Raw genomic sequence first — 20,864 nt, 5'->3', positions numbered from 1 at the left:
GTTTTTTTTTTAGAAAAATCTAATTTATTTTTACTATTTATGTTGTGTTTGGAACTTTATTATGGATAGATTCAGTTTCATGTTTACGGCTTTGAGGCTTGTTGTTTTTTTCCTTAAGTAAGTGTGTTGAAGTTAGAAACATTTCTGTCTTTGTTACTCTAGCCCAATACTGAAATTTTGGGAATAGAAGTTGATTGTTGGTGATTGTTAGCACCAATTAAAAAAACTCAAATCATGATCCACTTTGTCCTCATTTTGCAGTTACAAGGAAAAAGAAGCAGTGAGCTGCATTTAGATTTCAGGTCACACTTTGGTACCTCTGATTTACTCCTTAGAAATTAGTAATGTTTGGAAAAGAAGAACTGAAATCCTGCAAGATATTTTAAGGGAAGCTTGGGCAAAATATTGTACTCTGTAGCCAGCATGTTTCAAGGAAATAGAGCAGCACTGGTCACTGAACATGCCTAATGTTTAAAATAATGGCACCTTCTAACAATTCCCTATATTAACAAAGAGAGTATAAAGCAATAAAACTCCCCTTCCTTCACCACTCCAAATCAGTAACTTTTCTTAAGTTCACTTCAAAACAGTCTATTTTACCCTCAAAATCCTGAACATTCAGAAATCAAACCCAAAGGACAGGTGCTCACTCTTCATTACCATTATTCCTTCCTATACAGCCCATCTGTAGAGGTCTCAGAGGGATAAATGTTGCCTAATTCAACATTTTTGGCAGCTGCCCCCCAGTCTCCAGACCTAACCAAACCTGGTTCAGTCATTTTTCTCATAATTATTTAAAAGCTGGAATAAGAATAAAGTATGCTATATTTGAAGCTCCCTGCTAATCAGATAGAAGAAAAAATGAAAGTGCAATACCAAAAAAAGAAGTCTTTCTTCCCACCCCATACATTGTACTCCTGCCATGTCCATTTATTCTGGATGCATTCTAAAGTCAGAACTGCCTGATTTTGCCAGGGTTGTGAGGGAAATTGGATGAAAGTTATGGGAGATGCCAGTAGTCAGACATTTCTTACCTTCACGTGACTCCCTTGCCTGTCTCATCACATTTTGTTCCATCCATTTTCTTTGTCTGATTGAGAGAACCAAAGCTCTGCACTGTAAGCCACAGCAAAGAGTTTGGAACTGGAATATGTTTTTCAACCTTAGCATTTAACCTGGAAGGGAAAAATTAAAAAATAAGAACAAGAGTGTTTGTCCTCTGATGCAGTTTTAATTATGTGGACAAAAAAGAAAATTTTACAAATGTAATGGAGAAAAATCACTTTTTAAAAAAGTATACATACATATGGATGGAGAGAAAGAGGTCTTCCTTAAAACCTTCAGCCTAGTGGCTAGGATACTCACACAGGACATAAAAGACACCAGTTTAATTACCCCCTCTGCCTGATGAGAAGGGATTTGAACAGAAGTTTCCCATGAGTGTCAACCACCAGAATAGTGTGTGATCCTCACTCTCACCCAATATTTGTTAAAGCTATTCCACGTTAATTAAATTATTAGATACCCAAATCAGAATATCCTAGTCAATCCAGTAATTAAAGATTACCTGAGATGGAGAACCCATGTTCCGATCCCTTCTCATCACACAGAGAGGGGAATTTAACCAGGATCTGCCACTTCCCATGTGAGCACCCTAATGCCTCAGCTGAAAATTATAAGGGAGCAGCCCTGCTTCTCCTATGCCAGCTGTTTTGTGTGGAGTTAAGCAGCCTCTGGGTATACCCACTTGAACAGGCCCCACAGGCAAGATCGATGGGGAGAAAACACCTATCTTCCCCTGGTTTGAGGATCCCACTAGGACTTAGGTGTGAGATAGGCATCAGGACGCCTAGAGTGAGACAGCTGCGGGCATGCCTAAGGACTGCCTCTGCTCACAGGAGTAGTCCCACTGAGGTCACTAGGAGGAACAACGGCAATGGAATATGAGACTTTCACTGCAAGCTGACAGATTCAAATCTAGAGCAGGTTGGTAGTCATAATGGGCCTAGCTTCTGAGGTGTGCAGAGCACTTATTTGATAGGTACTTCATACGAGTGCATCCAGTGTTAAACATTGACAAGGGAATGTCTGAGATCAGTTTTGCCGTTTGTTACATGCCAACACAGAAGGTTAAATAATGACTTAGTTGCCACAGGTGGTACTTAGCTTAAATCTTAATATATCTGTTACACTTACTGTTCCATGTAAATTGAATAATACAGTAGTACAAAAAGTAACATTTCTGAGACTGGCATGGAGACATTCAGTTTCATATTTTGTGAAAGCACCAAACTATGCCTTTCATAATGACCATAACCAAAGACAGATGTGAACTTCAGATTAAAAGTTTATCACATAGGTGTCACATGAGCATATTGATTTCACCCTTGCTTATCTCTACCGCCAACACTTCCCTGTGATATCATTGCCTCCTGCTGTATGAACTTTATTTTCTAAGATACCATGCCCATGTACGGCACTATAACTAACACAAATATACTGCTTAACATGGCCAGCCATTTCATTATTGAAAAATAGAACTATTGATCTCCAGTGCTTAAAGTGAAGATGAAGTCTTGCTGTATTTCACCTCCTCCCACAAAATCCAAGTCTTGTCTTCTAGAACTAATCTCTGCTCTAGTAAAAGAAAATAAAAGCCATGTCACTTACATTTATGCATTTCATTCTGAATTATCTTCAATGCCTACAGCTTCGTGTCAAGGCCTTCACTGATGGAGCCCCTTGGGATCTAAGCAACTCCAAACCAGACCCCCTGTTTAGGCAATTCCCATCCATCTTAGCTGAGGCTCTTTGTTGGAGGGCAAAATGAGGAAGCTCGTTTTGTGCCTCTTATGGCCCCAGGAGCCCAGTCTCCAGCACTGCCAGGACAGTGTATTTCACTGGCACTAAACAATAAAGAAAAAGTCAAATAGCAGCTACCCCTAGTGCAATGTAAATGATCCCGGGGTCCTTCAAGAGAGACAGATTCCTGCACAAACTTCCTAAGACCAGAAGACAAATTCAATCCCCTATAAAGGGCTGCTGAAGAGGGGAGACCAAAAGCTGCCCAGAGAATATGTAGTGGTGGTGGCCTATGTGTGTGACCCTGCCACATCCTCTTCAGTCCCCCTCCTCCCAGGCCCCAGCAGCTAACACAGGCAGGAATAGCTGAACGGAGGATGGGAAGGGACAAGGGGCGGCGGCGGGGGGACAAGAGGGCGGGGGGACCTGAGGCGAGGCCAGCGGCGGGGGGACAAGGGGGCGGGGGGGGGACCCGAGGCGAGGCCGGCGGCAGAGTACAAGGGGGCGGCGGCGGGGGGACCTGAAGCGAGGCCAGCGGCGGGGGGACAAGAGGGCGGGGGGGGACCCGAGGCGAGGCCGGCGGCGGGGGGACAAGGGGGCGGGGGGGGACCCGAGGCGAGGCCGGCGGCGGGGGGACAAGGGGGCGGGGGGGGACCCGAGGCGAGGGCGGCGGCAGGGGACAAGGGGGGGTGGCGGCGGGGGGACCCGAGGCGAGGCCGGCGGCGGGGGGACAAGAGAGCGGGGGGACCTGAAGCGAGGCCGGCGGCGGGGGGACAAGAGGGCGGGGGGGGACCCGAGGCGAGGGCGGCGGCAGGGGACAAGGGGGGGGCGGCGGCGGGGGGACCCGAGGCGAGGCCGGCGGCGGGGGGGACCTGAGGCGAGGCCGGCGGCGCGAGACAGCGGACCCGAGGTGAGGCCGGGCGCGAGGGAGGGACGCAGGACTGGGGACGAGGCGAAGGGACAGTCTGAGGCAGGGTACGGGGCTTAGCGCGCCCGGCAACAGAACCAGATCCTCACACCTGTTCGCTACGCTCCTCACTTACCTGAGTACGGACCGACCTCCCACTGCGGCCACCGTCCGCTTCCAACCCAGCCTCTAGCCCTGCCCTTCCCGCCTCCCATTGGCGTGAACTGTTGCCATGGGGATGGATCCCACCCCTCACTCCTTGGCGGTATCAGCCAAGGTTGCAGGTTTCGTTTCCGGTGCGCACGCCGGAAGCGGATTGCAGAGGCTCTTGGGAGTTGTAGTTTCGGCTGTCGCGGACCGGCGCTAGAGAGTTGTGAGGAGGTCGGTGTCGGGGACCTGGGACCTGCATCTCTCCATCCGTGGGAGGCTCCGAGCCGCTGTGTGCGTCGCGGGCGGCTCGCGGCATCTGCGTGTGTGCGCGCCGCGGGTAGGAGGGGCTCCGCGCCGGGGAGCCGGTGCGTTGTGCTGGTGGGGCGGCTCAACGCCTCTGTGTGCGGCGGTGCTGGCGGGGATGGGGCGGCCCCGTGTGCGGCGGGGAGGCGCTGAGCCTGCCGGCGAGGGCGAGGTGTGCGGTGTGGGGGTGGGGTGTGCTGGTTTCTCGGCGTGTGACGGGGGTTGGGGGGGCCGGTAGGAGGCAAGGGGAGCTAGTGTGGGGTGTGGGGGTCTCTGAGCATCGGATGGGGAGTAAGGGGAGCCGAGGGGGTTGGGGGGCAAGGGGAGATGGGGGCAGGGAGAGACAATATGAGGTGTGGGGGTGTCAGAGCCTCCATATGGGGGAGCTGGGGTGATGTGGGGGGTGTCTGAGCCTCTGTATAGGGGGGCAAGCTGAGCCGAGGTGATGGGGTGTCTGAGCCGCTCTATGGGGGGGGGGGAAAGGGAGCCAGGGTGACATGGGGGTGTATATCTGAGCCTCTGCATATGGGGGGCAAGGGGAGCTGGAGTGGGATTGGGTGGGGGAAGGAGAGCCTGTGTGAGACTGTGGGAAGTTTTCAGAGATGTGGATTTTAACAGCTGAGTTCCAGAGGCGTGTTCACTTCTGGGAATCTCCAGAGACGAGCCCTGGTTTGATAGTGCTGGGGAAGTTTCTCAAGCCTGGTGTCTCCTTAATGCTAACAGCTGTAGGGGGAACAATGTTATGGGGAATGGATGAGGTGAGAAGGTTCCAAGATGGGTCTCTGGAATTGGAAGCAAAATTGGAAAACAAAGCTCCCAGCCGACTCCTTTTTCCTGCAACCCCCTGGTCCTCAGTCTTGGTATAGAGCCTAGTTACTTGACTCCACATGCAGCCCTAGTGCTCGGCCTCTGGGCTCCCCATTGGGCCCACAGACCTGGATTCTGGGTGTACAGCAGGTGCCAAGGACCTGTGGGAACTCCTACTGCCAATGCTATCCCAAGCTGCCTACCAGCATCAGTGACCCTCCACAGCCTCACTAAATTTAGCAGCAGAAATCCCAAGAAGGCAGTGATAGAGAACAGAAATCTTCTCTAAAGAACCAATGCTCCATCAGCCCCTGTGGTAGAAATTTAAAACAGTTCTTTGAGCATTGCCTGCATGGATCCCCGTTTTAGGTGAGGAGCAAACCTAGGGAATTTTGAAATACCAATGTCTGGGGGGCTGGATGAACTCCCTGCCAGTGTCCTTTTGACCTCCCCTACACCCAATGATGTACAAAGGGATGTGACTGCAGCTTAGTTTTTTCTGACTGCTATAGGCAGTGAGCAAGAGCTCTGTGGTGTAGATCGCTTCCTTGTGCGACCTGTTTTGGGAAAACAGCTTTTTCTATATATAAATATAGATTTATTTATAGCTGTTAATAGTTACTGGAGATGGCCAAAAATCCTAATGCTCTGTTGAGCATTTTGTTTCTGGGCTGTTCTCATGGTGTTGAGGGCCTATCTAAAAATTACTAAAATCAGGTTTGCTGGCTTCAATCTGTGTCCCTGCTGTAATTGTATTAAGTCTGTCATCAGCTAACATATTTGGTGCCTGTTGTGCTTCAGTGTAAGCATGTCTCATTCTGCTTAGTCAGGTTCTAATGCTGGGCCTGGAAATGCTTCAGCACCCAGAGACTTGGCTTGGTCATCTTATGTTTTTGAGTCTAAATGTCCCATTGAACTGCCTGTTAGAAGTCCCACAGCCTCTTGGTTCCATTCTCCCTAAACCCAATGTCATGTCAAAAAGAGATACAAGCTCCCACCTCTAGCTGAGCATCAAGCCTTAACAGCAGACTTCTTGACTCTTTGAAACACTCCATCTGTCATTATCATTCTTCTCCTTCAGTGGCAAAGATGAAAAGAAGCCATGAGGCCACCATAATTGCAGGTCTTCCTTGGTGTCAGTGTCTTCAGCAATGTGTGGTGGCAGCACTGAGTGTCTTGGGATCATCCATCTTGGTTTTGGGTGTTCTGGTATCATTGATGGCGTCTGGTTCGAGATCCTCCGTGTTAGGGATCTTGGCATTGGACCCTCCGGTTCTCGTGCTGGATCTAGCTGATGAATATTGCCTCAATGCTGAGTACATCTATCCAGGCTGTTGCCTCTGTGCTGCTCCTGGCTACCCAGCTCTGGGTGGCTAGATCCAGGTGTGACCACCCCCAAAGCTTTCTATGTCATTCAGAGGAAACTTAGCCCAACGGAGGGAACACGGGACTATGAGCTCTGGCTCTGGCATTCTATGTAACCTTGAGAAAATCACTTAACCTCTCCGTCTGTGCACTTGCTCGCCATCCACTCTTAATCTTTCTTATCTCTTTAGATAGTCCCTGCCCCAAAGGGCTTACAGTCTATTATTATGTGTTTGATCAGTGTCTGGCATAATGGGGGGGTGCAGGCATCTCATTTGGGGATCTCTACGTGCTACTGTAATATAAATAATGAATAATTACTTGACATTGGTGGTGTTCGTGAATTGAGCTAATCTGTTGCTGAATCTCTCTGGATCTCTGTGTTCACTGGCTCTGACATCTTTCTTGGTACTGAATAGTGAAGCATCCCCTCCTTCTCCTTTCCATGTATTCTCTGTGCACTATCCTGGTGGACTTGGTCTTCAGAGCCAGAAACCATCAGAGTCAACCTTGCTACCATCATTAATGAGGTCGTAGATCCACTTCTGGATCTCTAGATTTCAGGATTCTTCTGCCCATCCTAGTTCAGATGAGGCCTCCTTGGTTCTCTCTGAATTCATGGCCCTCTTGGCATGAATCTCACCTATTCTATACACCAAAGGCACATTAGCCCTATTGGACTATGTAGGCTCAATTTCTTGTGTTACTTACATGAGACCTCATCGTGCAAGATCTTTCACTGAAGATTTAGTCTACATGCAAGTAACTGATGTCTCAATCTTTGTCGTATTTAAAGGAATGGAAGGAATAAGATAGCCTCATCTAAGCCATATGCTTTTGTGACATCATTAGCAATCATTCCCTAATGACTTTAAAGTTTTCAAGAGCTGGCTATTTTGTATCATATTGGGATAATACTAGAGATCAGTCCATTCCCACTCATAGATTGTCAAAGTAGATTAGACTCAGCATCCACATTTGCCATGAATTAATAGAGATACCAATACCAGTAGACATGAAGGCATATTGTACCAAATCTACAATGACCGTTACTCCAAGACTCAGGAATGTTCATCCCCAGAGAGGCATATTAAACTGCTATCTAGAGTTCCATCCATGAATGATGTTTTGTTATTCATGCTGCATTACTACCAGGACTTAGCTTGTTGGTTGGATGATCCAGTTTGGAGCATCCTGGAATCTTTAGTTGAGCAAGATTCTCCAGCCTTATCTCTTTGGGTTTGGAGACTGCTTGTTAATCACCTACAGTGGGTTTTCAGGCAGGCAATGCTGAAAGAAATATGTAAATATTTTTCTATAGCAATTGTTACTGTTATTCTTTGAGGATGACTGCTTGGATGGATTCACACTATCTGCCATTCTATATCATTGGGCTAGGAGGGAATCCAACCTCAACAAGTACCGCTATTGAAAATACCAAGTTCATGCCCACTCATCAGTCACCTACAGTATGGATCCATGCAGGCAATCCTCTTGAGAGATCATGTTTGCTATAGTAATTAACCATTTTTCACGGTAAGAAGCCAAATAACTTTGTATTTTTAATTGTTTATTTAAAAAATATTGAAATAGACTAAGTGTCAACTTCTTATCACCAAAATCAGTAGGTCTGGCTCTGCATGCACGCAGGGAGCAGATCTGCTGAGTATAAGAAAGGTGCCATTTTCACAAAGTCAGTTTTCAGAATAGAGACATGTTTTAGGCTGTTCTTGCACCACTGGAATCAATAGGATTTTTGCTATTGGTTCCAGTGGGAGCCCTTTGAAAGCCTAGTAATAATAGTATTATCTGAATGGGAACACCCACAAATCTGCTTCACATCTGCTTCAAATCTGTTATGAAATCTTTGTTACTCTAATTCCAAGAATGCTCTAAAAACAAACTAGTGGGCATGGGTAATAGATTATTTCCAAAATTATGTGGTGTTGTCCTTGTGTTTCTCTTTCCTCTATCAGATATCATTAGTGCCACATTGAGGACAGTGCATTTTAAAATAAAATAGCTAGCTTAACTTCTTAACTTGTATTGGACAAAACAAAACAACTGAAACCTCAAACAAATGCAGGACTTTTCAATGTTTCTTATAACTGGAAAAATACATTAACAGATGTATGTCAGCCTTAAGAAAAAAAACGTGTGTGCGGGGGTTGGGGGGAGAAATCACAAGCGTAGTCTATCAATATATTGTATTTCATCTCAGTGGGACTTGCTATGGCTAAAATGTGAATGCCTAGAAATCAGTAGCACCTTTCATCCTGCAAATTTCCAAAGTCTTTACAAACTTGAACTGATATTTAGAGGGATCACTTTCCCCATCTCTAGATATAACATAGCAGCTATTTAACAGAGTGTAACAACTGTATTCAGAAGTACTTGTGGCACCTTAGAGACTAGCAAATTTATTTCAGCATAAGCTTTCGTGGGCTACAGCTCACTTCTTCAGATGCATAGAATGGAACATACAGACAGGAGATATTTATACATAGAGAGAAAATGAAAAGGTGGAAGTATGCATACCAACTGGAAGAGTCCAATCAATTGAGATGAGCTATTGTCAGCATCTGAAGAAGTGAGCTGTAGCCCACGAAAGCTTATGCTGAAATAAATTTGTTAGTCTCTAAGGTGCCACAAGTACTCTGGTTCTTTTTGCGGATACAGACTAACACGGCTGCTACTCTGACAACTGTATTCAGTAATTTAAGACCTCAAATAATAGATACTATAGCCAAGCAGAATGCAATCATTCAAACTGGAATTTGATCAGAACCTTCAGCTGTATTCCTCACCTAAAAGATAGTTAGTATCAGAAAAGCTTGTGTAGGCTTAGACATTTCAGAGAGGAATATAAATTCTAACTTCCTGCCTCTTCACCTTCTTGCTTTCGTAGGAATCAGATCTTTTCACTTTGACAGAGATGTTCTCGCTGAATTCATGTAGAAAAGGTAAGGACTTGGTTGGTTTGGGAAACTCTCTCATCTCTCACCATTAATTTTTCTTGATTGATCAGCTATAGCTCTAGATCTCTAGACAAAGACATCCAGTTCATAAATAATTTTACCATCCTTTTCTGTGCTGGATGATATGACAGGTGTGCCATACTGCCTTGCAATGTGAGTTGATACCTCATTCATTTAAGTGTTGGTGCCACCAGTACATGTTTAAATGTGCTGCAAAAGAAAAGGAAGGATGTGTGAAAAAATGTGGCCACATTGGCAGTTATGTAACACACAGAGCCCAATTCTGCCTTTCTGTATCACTCTTTTTAACTGCAAGGGGAGCCTCACATCTAAGGGTAGAATTTGTCCCTGTTTGTAAAAGTGTAAATGTTTCCAGACCATAATTGTTTGATATCTAGTACTTATGCAGCAGTGTAAATCACTTTTCAGCTAGGGCAGCTATCTGAACAAGTATTAATGTCACAAGTATCTGTGCTTATGTTAAGTAGTACAGTAAGAGAGTCATTTCAGGGGAATACAGAAGCTGGAGATGGAAAAGAACTACTATGTCATCCAGTCCATCTCCCTGACAATACAGGATTGTTCCCTAAAGTGCATTACTTAGTTCTTCATTCAGTTTAGTTCTAATTAGTTTTGAAGTTTCCCTTTTAATTTCATCCTCCTCCTATTAGTTGTTTCCCTTTGTACTAGTTCAATAAGTCTCTCTCCTTGGTGTTTACATAATTCAAAACATCAATTTATCATGTCCCTTTTTGTCATCACTCAGCCAAGCTCTTTATTTAGTTCTTTTTAGTCTTCCATCATAAGTCAGTTCCTCCAGGCACTGGTCATTTTTGTTGCTTTTTCTGAATGTCCTTCAGTAACTCAATCTTAAAATGAGCTGCTCAGAACTGAATCCAGTATTCCTGGACTAGTTGCACTAGAGATGTACAGCGAGGGTCTATTACCTCCCTGCTCTGGGAAGTAATGCCTCTGATTCACTGCTTTGGTGGCATAACATTTCATTAGCCATTCTTGTTTCAATGTCAGGCTAAAAAATTAGGTCATCAGAAGTCTTGGATCCTATAATTTTAAAAAATAATGATATTTGGCATTTGTATTTCAGTGGAAAAACTTAAGATGCCAAGTAAAAATCTGGGCAGGATGGGAGGCTGAAGGAGAGCAGCAACTCATGAGGGCTAGTGGTTTGTCATGGCTGGACTGAGGGTATGGACTTCATGGATTCTGTGACACTACTAGTTTTTTGAGGAAGGTCTTGAAGCTAGCATAGCTGGATAAGAAGCTTCTGTACAATGCTGCTGCTGCTGCCACCATCCCTTTTGCAAGGCTCATGTAGGGGAGAAGAAGGGTCAGCCGCGGCTCGCTGCTGTGAGTCTGAACTGGCAAGCAGTGGGCTAGTGGTATTAAACTATTAGTTAAATGCTGTTAAATGCTTTTCATTGCAAAATAAAGGATATTTTGATTGAACTAATGTAATCTGTGACTTCTGGCATTTTTTCCATAAATTGATTCTTGCCTTTTTTCTGTGACCAGACTTTAACTTATTGTCTAATTTACCGTGACAAACCACTAGCCCTATTACTTATATCTAATTTGCTGAACACTCTCACCCTTTTCTTTTTTTCTGCATCACTGTTTCTTCCTCCCGTTGAATGTGTTTTCCATAGTCTTCCCCAAGATGTACAGCTACGGTTTTTCCATTGTTGTATTCTCCACTGACTGTTCTCATCTCTTTATTTCTGCATTCACTGGTATGCATAACTGAAAACAACTTAGAATAATCTGTGATTTTCCTTAATGCAGTGGTTCTCAACCAGAGGTCTGAGGCCCCCTGGGGGGGGCTGCATGCAGGTTTCAGGGAGGCCACCAAGCAGGGCCAGCATTAGACTCGCTGGAGCCCAGGACGGAAGGCCAAAGCCCTGCCCTATGGAGTTGAAGCCTGAGCCCTGCCACCCAGGCTGAAGCCTGAGCATTATAGCTTTGTGGTGGCTCCAGGCAATTGCTACCTCCTAACCCCAGCCCTGGCTTTTTTATGCAGAAAATCAGTTACTGTGGCACAGGTGGGCTGTGTAGTTTTTATAGCATGTTGGGGGGAGGAAGGGGGCTCAGAAAGAAAAAGATTGGGAACCCCTGCTTTAATGGACATCTTACCCCTTCAAGGTCACAGTGAAGATGTTAAATACATAAATAAACTGGATACATTGGCATTTAACATTAATCCCCTCTACACACACACTTTTTATTTCCCCCAGAAGTTTTACTTCCAATTAAAGAGTTCTATCTAAACCAATTTGAAATAATTTTTCAAGATAGAGTTCATGGGGTTTAGTATCAGATCATTTGCATCTACTGAATTTCCTTAATTTGGGCAGCTTGTCTGGCAAGATTTGTTCTGTAGGAACCAATGCCATGTATTGATTATGGTTGTCATCCTCTAGTCCTACTTTTCTCAATATTTGTTTAATTATTATATTGGGGATAGACTTATGAGACAATAAACTCCCAGAATCATTTCAAATTTCTTTTTTGAAATTCTGTACTGCATTTTTGCCAGTGCCTCTCTGGTTGCCTGATTTTTCAGAAATATTTGTCATTGGTACAGTAAGGTAGCTAATTTGCTTAGTACCCTAAGATGCACATCCTCTGAGACAAGTGATTTAGCATGTTTTCAGATCTTCCAAGTAGACCTTTATCTGTTCTTTGTTAAGTCTTTTATATGGGGTTTTCCTAACTTAGCTGTTTAGACATCTTTTAAAAATCTGCCCTCTGCGTGAAAAATGTAAAAGTTAAATTTTTTATTTTATCTCCCTCCTGATATTAGGTTTTTTTCCCTCTCCTGATATTTGTTGAAAGCCTTATTCCTCTTAATGATTTTTTACACATTTTAACCAGTGTAGAATCTTGGTTTACAAGCAAAGCATTTACTGATTAATAAATGACATTTAAATTAACATAAATAGATCTCACTATTGTAAAGAGGCACTCTCAGTTTAATTGTAGCCCAAAGTGCATACGTTATAAATAGGCTTCATAAAAGTTAAGGTATATATAAATATTTTGACCATTTAAAAAAAGAATTCTGATGAGGGGTGGGAGGATTAAAGCATCCCTGCAGTGGTAGGGTAGTTAACATCCATATGTTACAGTATTAAGAACTTTATGCTCAAAACATTTAATTGTTAAAACTGACCAAATTTAAGTTTTTTCAAGGTGAGAAAAATGCAAACAGTGAACAATATAAATAAAAAGTATTTTTTAAGTCTCAAATGTTAGTATCTAAAAAGTTAGTAAAATAATGAAGTTTGATTGCAACTGAGACGCTGCAAACTTGAAGTATGGTCAGTATGTATCTTTTTGAAAAATTACTTTCAGGTACTAAAGCTGCTCCTGAACTTTCCCTGCTGATTGATGTAGTTCTTGAAGTCAGATCTTCCTGTTTGCTTGCTTGCTTTTTTTTTGTTTGTTTGTTTGGTGTTTTTTATATGTAGTGACATTACTATGTGAAAAATCTGAAAAAAACTGAGAGAATATGACTCAGCTATGTTGGCGAAACGGTGAAAATATACACAAGGTGTTGGCAAATGCATTTTTGTCTTCTACTCTTCAAATTTGTAATAGTTCTTAAAAAAATCAGAAGTGATTTTTTTTTTTTTTTTTTTTAGTTGGTGGTGCCCCTTTAACACATTTAAAAGAGCAGGGGCGTAGAAGTTGGGATATCTGGGTACCATTCGCAGCACTGCACTATCTTGTTCTGGTTTGAGCAAGTGAATCATAAACATCTCTGTGGGTCAGTTTCCTCATTTGTAAAAATTGTGTAATGCTAACCTACCTTTAAGGGTTGTTGTGAGGCTCAGATAGTATTCAGAAAGTGCTTTGGGGTCCTTACCTCAAAGCTATAATATCTTTACATGTATAAATAGGCTTAATTTCTCTTATGTTGCTTCTGGCTGATCCAGAGCTAAAACAAAAGAGTAGATTTGCTACCTAGGGGCACTCAAGGGGGAGCAGCAGGCTAAAAATGATATTTATACAATGTCGGATGTAAATATGACTATGCTTTAAAAACAAAAAGCGATGGGGGCGAGGGGAAGGTCCTACTATTTAAATTACTGGCATAGCTGGCCTGGAGCTTGAAGTTCTTTGTTTAACCTCAGAACAGGTATGGGCAGGACCAGTGCACCCTTCCCCCATTCTGCCTTTCCCTCAACTTTGACGTGGAGAGGACCCCTGTAGCGGGGAGAGGGATCCCTTGCTTTCTAGCCCTATTTACTCCTCTGCCTTTTCAGTGCAGCTTGCCAATGGGGGGTGGGTAGGGGAGGAGCGGACAGTATCAATTGCAAGACGGCCACAGAATCACCGTTGAATGTGAATGGGTGAGTTCCTATAAAACAGGGGCGGCGGAGCCTGGAGGAGCGAAAGAGGAGGCCTGGTCGGAGCACTGGGGGAGGCGGCTCGCTATAGGGCAAGGGCGTGGAGGCAGGACCGCTCCCCGCAGCTCCTGCGCTCAAGCGCCTCCTTGTCTGCAATGCTCCGGTCTCTTCGCTAGGGGCCGCTGCGTTCCGGTGGTGCCTCCTTGCGCAGGCGGCGCCCCGTCGTTGTCCCCGCCCGGCCTCAAGCCGGTAGTGGGCGGTCTTGCAAGATGGCGGCGCCCAGGCGGCTCCTGCTGGCGCTGGTGAGTGGCGTTTCCGGGCCGCGGCGCTGCAGCCGCTACCGCCGGGCGGGGCGGGTGGAAGCGGGCGGCGCCACGCGGAGCCTGTGCGCGGGCGGCCCCCTGAGCGAGCCCGAGCCCGGAGCGGAAGAGGAGCCCGGAGCGGGAGAAGCCGGCGCCATGGTGAAGGGTGAGCTGCAGACTCCGCGTGGGCCGGCGGAGCTTCCCCGGAGGCGGGGGTGGGAGGGCGACAAAGGCAGCGGCCTCGCTTCCGCCATAGAGTGAGGGGCAGATTCTGCCCCCCCAGGGAAATGGAGGAGCGAGGTCCCCTCTCCGCAGCGTGGGGGCCGTGTGCGAGCGCAGCACATCCCGCCTCCCTGACCTCGCCGGCCGGCCGGCGTCTTTCTAACTTTAGGGCGGGTAGGCCCGGGCAATGGGCCCCGCACTGCGCGGCGCAGCCCGGCCCGGCCGAGGAAGCTCACACCTCTGCCGGGAAGGGATGGGGAGGGCGAGACAGGCCGCCCTCTGCGACCCGTGGGTCTCGGGGCCCGCTGGCTGGCTGGCAAACAAGTGCAGGGAGGAGCTGGTGCTCGGTGTGATCACTGCAGAGAGACTCGTGCGGCCTGGAGTGACCCTGCAGGGCAGGGATTCCTGGCTGGAATCGGGAGCAAGGGAGATAAGCGGGTGAGGGGGCCCTCTTGCCCTGGCCCGGCCCTCTCCTATTGCTGCTTCCGCAGGTAAAGTGGCGGATGGCGGTGCTTTCTAGGGCCCCATCTCTTCTCCCAGTGTGGCCACTAACACAGGTGTGAAACTGCAGGTTCTGATAAAGAGGCCTGGGCCTGGCTACTTGGATAACTCTGGAGCACTGCATGGTGGCGTGGTGGTTTCTGAGGCCTGTCTTTAATAAAAATTATAATGGCTCTGGGCTTCCTGAATGTGAATCTCTCAGTATTATGAACATTCATTCTGTTCTCTGCCTCTGATTTACAAATAGGGTGGATTGGATGCTCAGGAGAGTGGTGAAAAGTTCCAAATCCTTTTATCTCGAGGTCACTTGTTTGAATCTAGTCCAGACTGGCCATGACTGAAAGCCTTTGCATCTCTCAGCCTTCTGGGTTAGCCTATGTGACATGAAAATGCCCTAATAAATGGTCCTCTCTTTGATATCTGCTGAGGGGGTATCAACTGAACAGGCTGTGGAGAGGAAACGTCCTCTCCTATCTGTATGGAGAGCTAAGACAGTGTGGACAGGTAGATTTCTCTGCCACTGCCCATGCTGTCCTTGTTTTGTGGACAGCAGACTTCAGTCTGAGCTGGCAGGCTGGCACCTTTGACCAGCTAATGTCTCTGTCCAAACCAAATGAAATGTGAAAGATAAGCTGGATGTTAAAAATTCTTGTTTACCGTACATTCCTATATGTAACAACTTCCATAAATTACATATGGGAAACTGTTTGTTAGAGCCTGCTGGGGATTCCTTTCTGCATATCATCCTTCAGTGTGTAGCAGATACTTACTTGAGTTACAGTTTGTTTCCCTCTTAATGTCTTTATCACATTCAGGGCTGGCTTAATTGTGCACTTAAAACCTCACACATTTTAAAAAAGTTTTTGCACCTTTCAATTATCTAGTTAAAATCTCGCATACCCTTTTAAAAAGGTTGTGTGTCTTTCAAGGATGTTTGCAAATATAGTAATAAGCCATGACAGGCTTACTACAGGTATGATATTAAGCTACTAGTGCACATATGCTTTGTGAGGTATAATGCCAAAGGCTGAGACCCTTCATCTACCCAAGAAGTGTGTTGGAAGGCTTATTGCTGTCATATGATGGTTTATGTGTACATTCAATTTTTTTAAAATATAGTGTGTATTTTGGTTGGATTTATTTCTGTGAGCTTCTACTATGGAAATTAGTTCCTACTAAAAGGATAAGAAAAATAGTAGGAAAATTATATAAATACCTCTATCTCAAATATTTTCATTTTTTTTTTAATCCTTCTTTGCCTCTAATTGGTCATTTACATCCCTTTCCCCTCAAAAGTCCCACTATCCTTTTGGTAGCAGTTTATGACCTAACAGCTTTCAGTGCTTACATACAAAGTGGCCTGTTGAACAGCTACCAATTTAACCTGTTTTCCAATGAAAATGTTAGAACTGAAACAATCCCACTCCACCCCAAACTGCTTCTGAAAGGGCAGTTTGACACACTGGGAGAGGAAACATTTTTAATTCATTTTTTTCTCCTTTAGCACCCCATTTCCCTCAAAACAACTGCTACCTTCTTCATCCATCCCCTGTCTTTGTGCTTCCCTTAATTTTTCCCCAATGCCCATTTAACATAATAGGTACTGCAGTCTTTTTGTGTTCCAATGAGTTCTTGGCTGTACACTGTTGGGAGCTGGCCCACTTTGTGACATCAAAAAGCCCAACCAGCCAATCAGAATGCTGCTTGGGTGTTACAGGCCGACTTTGATAGTGATAACAGTGATTCAGGGCTTGTCTACATCAGAAAGTTGCAGCGCTGGTGAGGGAGTTACAGCGCTGCAACTTTGAAGGTGTACACATCTGCAGGGCACCACCAGCGCTGCAACTCCCTGTTTGCAGCGCTGGCCGTACTCCCGTTTTGTCTCGGGTGTAGAGGATCCAGCGCTGGTGATCCAGCGCTGGTAATCCAATGTAGACACTTACCAGCGCTTTTCTTGACCTCCGTGGAAGGAGGAAGCCTCTGGTAATCAAGCGGGTCTCCTTTCCCGGTTTGCTCTCGCGTTCCCGGAGCCCCGAGCAAGCAGGTCTCCTTCCCTGCGGTTTGCTGGGTGGCTCCGGGAACGAGAGAGCAAACCGCGGCGAAGCGGGTCTCCTTTCCCGGTTTGCTCTCTCGTTCCCGGAGCCCAGAGCAAGCAGGTCTCCTTCCCTGCGGTTTGCTGGGTGGCTCCGGGAACGAGAGAGCAAACCGCGGCGAAGCGGGTCTCCTTTCCCGGTTTGCTCTCGCGTTCCCGGAGCCCAGAGCAAGCAGGTCTCCTTCCCTGCGGTTTGCTGGGGGGCTCCGGGAACGAGAGAGCAAACCGCGGCGAAGCGGGTCTCCTTTCCCGGTTTGCTCTCGCGTTCCCGGAGCCCAGAGCAAGCAGGTCTCCTTCCCTGCGGTTTGCTGGGGGGCTCCGGGAACGAGAGAGCAAACCGCGGCGAAGCGGGTCTCCTTTCCCGGTTTGCTCTCGCGTTCCCGGAACCCCCCTTGAAGCCGCCCACAGCGCTGCAGTGTGGCCACATCTAACACCACTTGCAGCGCTGGTTGCTGTAAGTGTGGCCACTCTGCAGCGCTGGCCCTATACAGCTGTACTAATACAGCTGTAACAACCAGCGCTGCAAAACTTTAGATGTAGACATGGCCTCAGACAAAGCTGGGGCAGTTTTCTGGAGTCTCTTCTTCCTCCTTGCCTTCTGTTGAGTTCTCCAGTGGTTGAGGTTGTTTCAGGATGCTTACTGAAAGAATAAAAGGTCTGCCTCATTCAACACGTAAGATGTCTTTAAGGGCTCCCTGAAAGCCTCAGCTCCATCTCTGTGACTATTACTTGAGCCCATAGGGAGCATGAAAGTCATTTTGAGGTATTTCTTATGGAGGCAGGTCCCAAGCCTTCCAAAGTCAGGTTGGTGTCTTCAGGCTCAATTTATCCAGGTACCTTGGCACTGACGTCTGGTGAAACCACTACAGATATTGAAAATGCGTCTCTGATCTGAGGTGTTTTCTGAGTCTGTTACTGAAATCCGTATGAATTTTGGTTTGCGCCAATAAGGACTCTTTTCCTTCCTGTCTGCAGCTGCGCAGATTTGCCTCACTAGTTGTCATTTGTGGTTCTCCAATTTGAGATGATCTACCCTAGTTCTGAGGGTTATTGTTGTCATACTTAGATTTTAAGCACTTTAGGGCAGGGATTACACAGTCTTTTATTTGCATTGTACCTACCCTATTGCGTGATGCTGTATTATAAATATTTGTAATGGAGTCCAGCCTGAGAACTCTGGTGTGTAGTCTTGTAGCAAGAAAGGTCCTACTGTAATTATCTACATGAGTGGGTGTTGGAGGGCCACAAGCTTTTCATCCTTGCACATGTCTGATGCTTCAGGGGCATTCTCCATTAATTTTTATGGAGCTTGGTTTTCCTGCGTATCTCTTGCTCATTTCCAGCCTCTTTCTGAGGAAGAGGCTATGGAGGAAGGTATGAACAGTCAGGATCAACCTAACAGTCTTTTTTTATTCCCCACATAAGAATGTAGGCCATTCAGTCTCTCCATTTAACAATTTTTGGCATTTCCTGGATTTTCTCGGGCTGATTTGTTTAGGTGCTATGGATGGGGATTTTCAAAAGCGCTGGATGTTGGCCTTACTCTGCTCCCATTGATGTCAGTAGTAATATTCCCACTGTCTTCTAGAGTTAGGCCAGTGCTGAGTGCTTTTTACAACCCACCTTGACTTGTCTACTGTCCAAGAAGGTAAGACTGTCTCTCTTTCTACAGATGTGGCCTGCTAGGGACTAAAGACTAAAACCAGCGTCCATTTCATCCATCTTGGGGATTTCAGGTACCAACTCTCTCAACCGGGTTTTTACTACCTTTTTAGCCCATCTGCAATCAGGGCCTGTAGTCTTGACAGTCACAGAGACAGTAGTGGTAGATGACATGTGCTACGTGGTCCCACTGCAGCAGTTAGCCAGCTGCAATCACAGAAAAGCTTCCTAACTGCTACAGAACTACTTTAAAATCACTGATGGGTACATGACTGGAAATGTGGTGCACATGGCTTGACATCCTTGATGAGGATGTCAAAATGTACAGTGATGTTGCTGAATGCCTTCCTGGAGGCATGGAGAAAGACTGGTCGACCTGCAAATGTTTAAATCACCTCTGAACAAGAGTTGGCAAGTCAAAAGTCAATATGCAGAAGTGGGGCTGTTCCAACAACCCAGACATATGACTGCATCAAAACACAAATCGTGGGACATCTGTTGGTCTGCTGGCTCCTGGAGGAGCCATGCACCTTGGTAGATCTCACTAAGGCTACAGACTGGGCCCAACACTGGAAAAGTCTGATTGTGGTGGAAGGACAAGATAAGACGTCTCGGAGAGATAAGTCATTCTGCTTTTGGATGAAGGTGCCAAGAAATTCAGTCTGCCAGGGAGGAAACTACGCTCACTGCAACTTGGGAATTCAGGTTTGCATCTTCAAATACTTCTGGTGATGCATGTCTTCTCCACATGGGATTAGGCCATTTCAGTTCTGGAGTTGAGGATGTAAGATGATTATTGGGGTGACTCCTTGGGTGCTGCACATTCTGTGACAATGTCAGTAGCTATGACGCATACATTGTTGCTCAGCTGGCAATTCAGATCTTGATCTACAAGCTGAAATGTAGGATTTTGCAATTTGGAGGAACCATTCTCCTTTGCTCCCAGATGGATTAAATACTGAAGTTCACTACAGATCCATCTCAAAATCCTTGGTGTCATCATATAAAAACGTCTGTTCTTCATAGATACGTGTGACAAGGTCCTCCCCATCCTTTGTCTGCTCCTTATCACAGATTTCCTCAGAAGCAGCCCTGTTTCTCAAAGCAGAGGCAATCAGAGACCAAAAATACATGCTCTTGTTGATGGCAGTCCATGTAACTCCTCCTCCTCCTCCTCATCTACAAAGTGGGTTTAGTGGGGGTGATTGTGAATTGTTTCTTTCCTTTTCCCCTAAGAACGGGATTACTGTAGACAGACTATATTAGTGTTAGAGGATTGTAAGAAAAGGTTACCCCCCATGCCAGCTACCAACCCTCCCCTCTCTTCATGGAACCATGTCATGGGACTGTAGCGAGTGAAGTAGCCGTCTCCCTGCTTGAAGTGAGAGAGGGGGTTCTTTTAGAAAAGTCAGGGAGAGGGGTTTATTCACATTAGTTTTTCCTAAGAAAAGGCACCATTGCAAATTATAGCTAACAAAATTGAACAAGTATATCAGACAGTGATGTTAGCTTTCATTATCCCTTCCCTAATGATACAAGATTGGTTTGAGGCGTCATAACATAAGAACGGCTGTACTGGGTCAGACCAAAGGTCCATCTAGCCCAGTATCTGTCTACCGACAGTGGCCAATGCCAGGTGCCCCAAAGGGAGTGAACCTAACAGGCAATGATCAAGTGATCTCTCTCCTGCCATCCATCTCCATCCTCTGACAAACAGAGGCTAGGGACACCATGTTTTACCCATCCTGGCTAATAGCCATTAATGGACTTAACCACCATGAATTTATCCAGTTCTCTTTTAAACGCTGTTATAGTCCTGGCCTTCCCAACCTCCTCAGGTAAGGAGTCCCACAAGTTGACTGTGCGCTGTGTGAAGAAGACCTTACTTTTATTTGTTTTAAACCTGCTGCCTATTAATTTCATTTGGTGACCCCTAGTTCTTGTATTATGGGAATAAGTAAATAACTTTTCCTTATCCACTTTCTCAACATCACTCATGATTTTATATACCTCTATCATATCCCCCTTAGTCTCCTCTTTTCCAAGTTGAAGAGTCCTAGCCTCTTTAATCTTTCCTCATATGGGACCCTCTCCAAACCCCTAATCATTTTAGTTGCCCTTTTCTGAACCTTTTCTAGTGACAGTACATCTTTTTTTGAGGTGAGGAGACCACATCTGTACACAGTATTCGAGATGTGGGCGTACCATGGATTTATATAAGGGCAATAATATATTCTCAGTCTTATTCTCTATCCCCTTTTTAATGATTCCTAACATCCTGTTTGCTTTTTTAACTGCCTCTGCACACTGCGTGGACATCTTCAGAGAACTGTCCACGATGACTCCAAGATCTTTTTCCTGACTCCTCGTAGCTAAATTAGCCCCCATCATATTGTATGTATA

The 20,864-nt window shown here is 45.8% G+C and overlaps 2 protein-coding genes across 10 annotated transcripts in view; one reads left to right on the top strand and one right to left on the bottom strand.

Moving 5' to 3' along the window:
- The window catches only part of LOC127045833 (KAT8 regulatory NSL complex subunit 1-like), a 137,624-nt gene extending 133,703 nt beyond the window's left edge, over nucleotides 1-3,921 (bottom strand). For 3 of the 4 annotated variants that reach the window (XM_050942520.1, XM_050942521.1, XM_050942519.1), the window contains exons 1-2: nucleotides 3,846-3,921; nucleotides 1,035-1,175 (exon numbers count right to left, since the gene is read on the bottom strand). The gene's annotated coding sequence lies outside the window, so the exon portion shown is untranslated. Of the gene's footprint in view, nucleotides 1-1,034; nucleotides 1,176-2,670; nucleotides 3,105-3,845 lie in introns of those variants that run through there. The other variant, XM_050942525.1, reaches the window with a different exon arrangement.
- A 121-nt stretch (nucleotides 3,922-4,042) lies between these two features.
- The window catches only part of DHX30 (DExH-box helicase 30), a 41,122-nt gene continuing 24,300 nt past the window's right edge, over nucleotides 4,043-20,864 (top strand). The window contains exons 1-2 of one of the 6 annotated variants that reach the window (XM_050942445.1): nucleotides 4,043-4,090; nucleotides 9,243-9,297. In XM_050942445.1, the coding sequence (XP_050798402.1) occupies nucleotides 9,270-9,297 (28 nt within the window). In that variant the 5' untranslated portion in view covers nucleotides 4,043-4,090; nucleotides 9,243-9,269. Of the gene's footprint in view, nucleotides 4,225-4,279; nucleotides 4,335-9,242; nucleotides 9,298-13,951; nucleotides 14,151-20,864 lie in introns of those variants that run through there. The other 5 variants (XM_050942447.1, XM_050942446.1, XM_050942444.1 and 2 more) reach the window with 5 other exon arrangements.

This window comes from Gopherus flavomarginatus, chromosome 2 (assembly GCF_025201925.1).
Source record: "Gopherus flavomarginatus isolate rGopFla2 chromosome 2, rGopFla2.mat.asm, whole genome shotgun sequence".
NCBI lineage: Eukaryota > Metazoa > Chordata > Testudines > Testudinidae > Gopherus > Gopherus flavomarginatus.
This window is presented reverse-complemented; position numbering and strand designations above follow the sequence as displayed.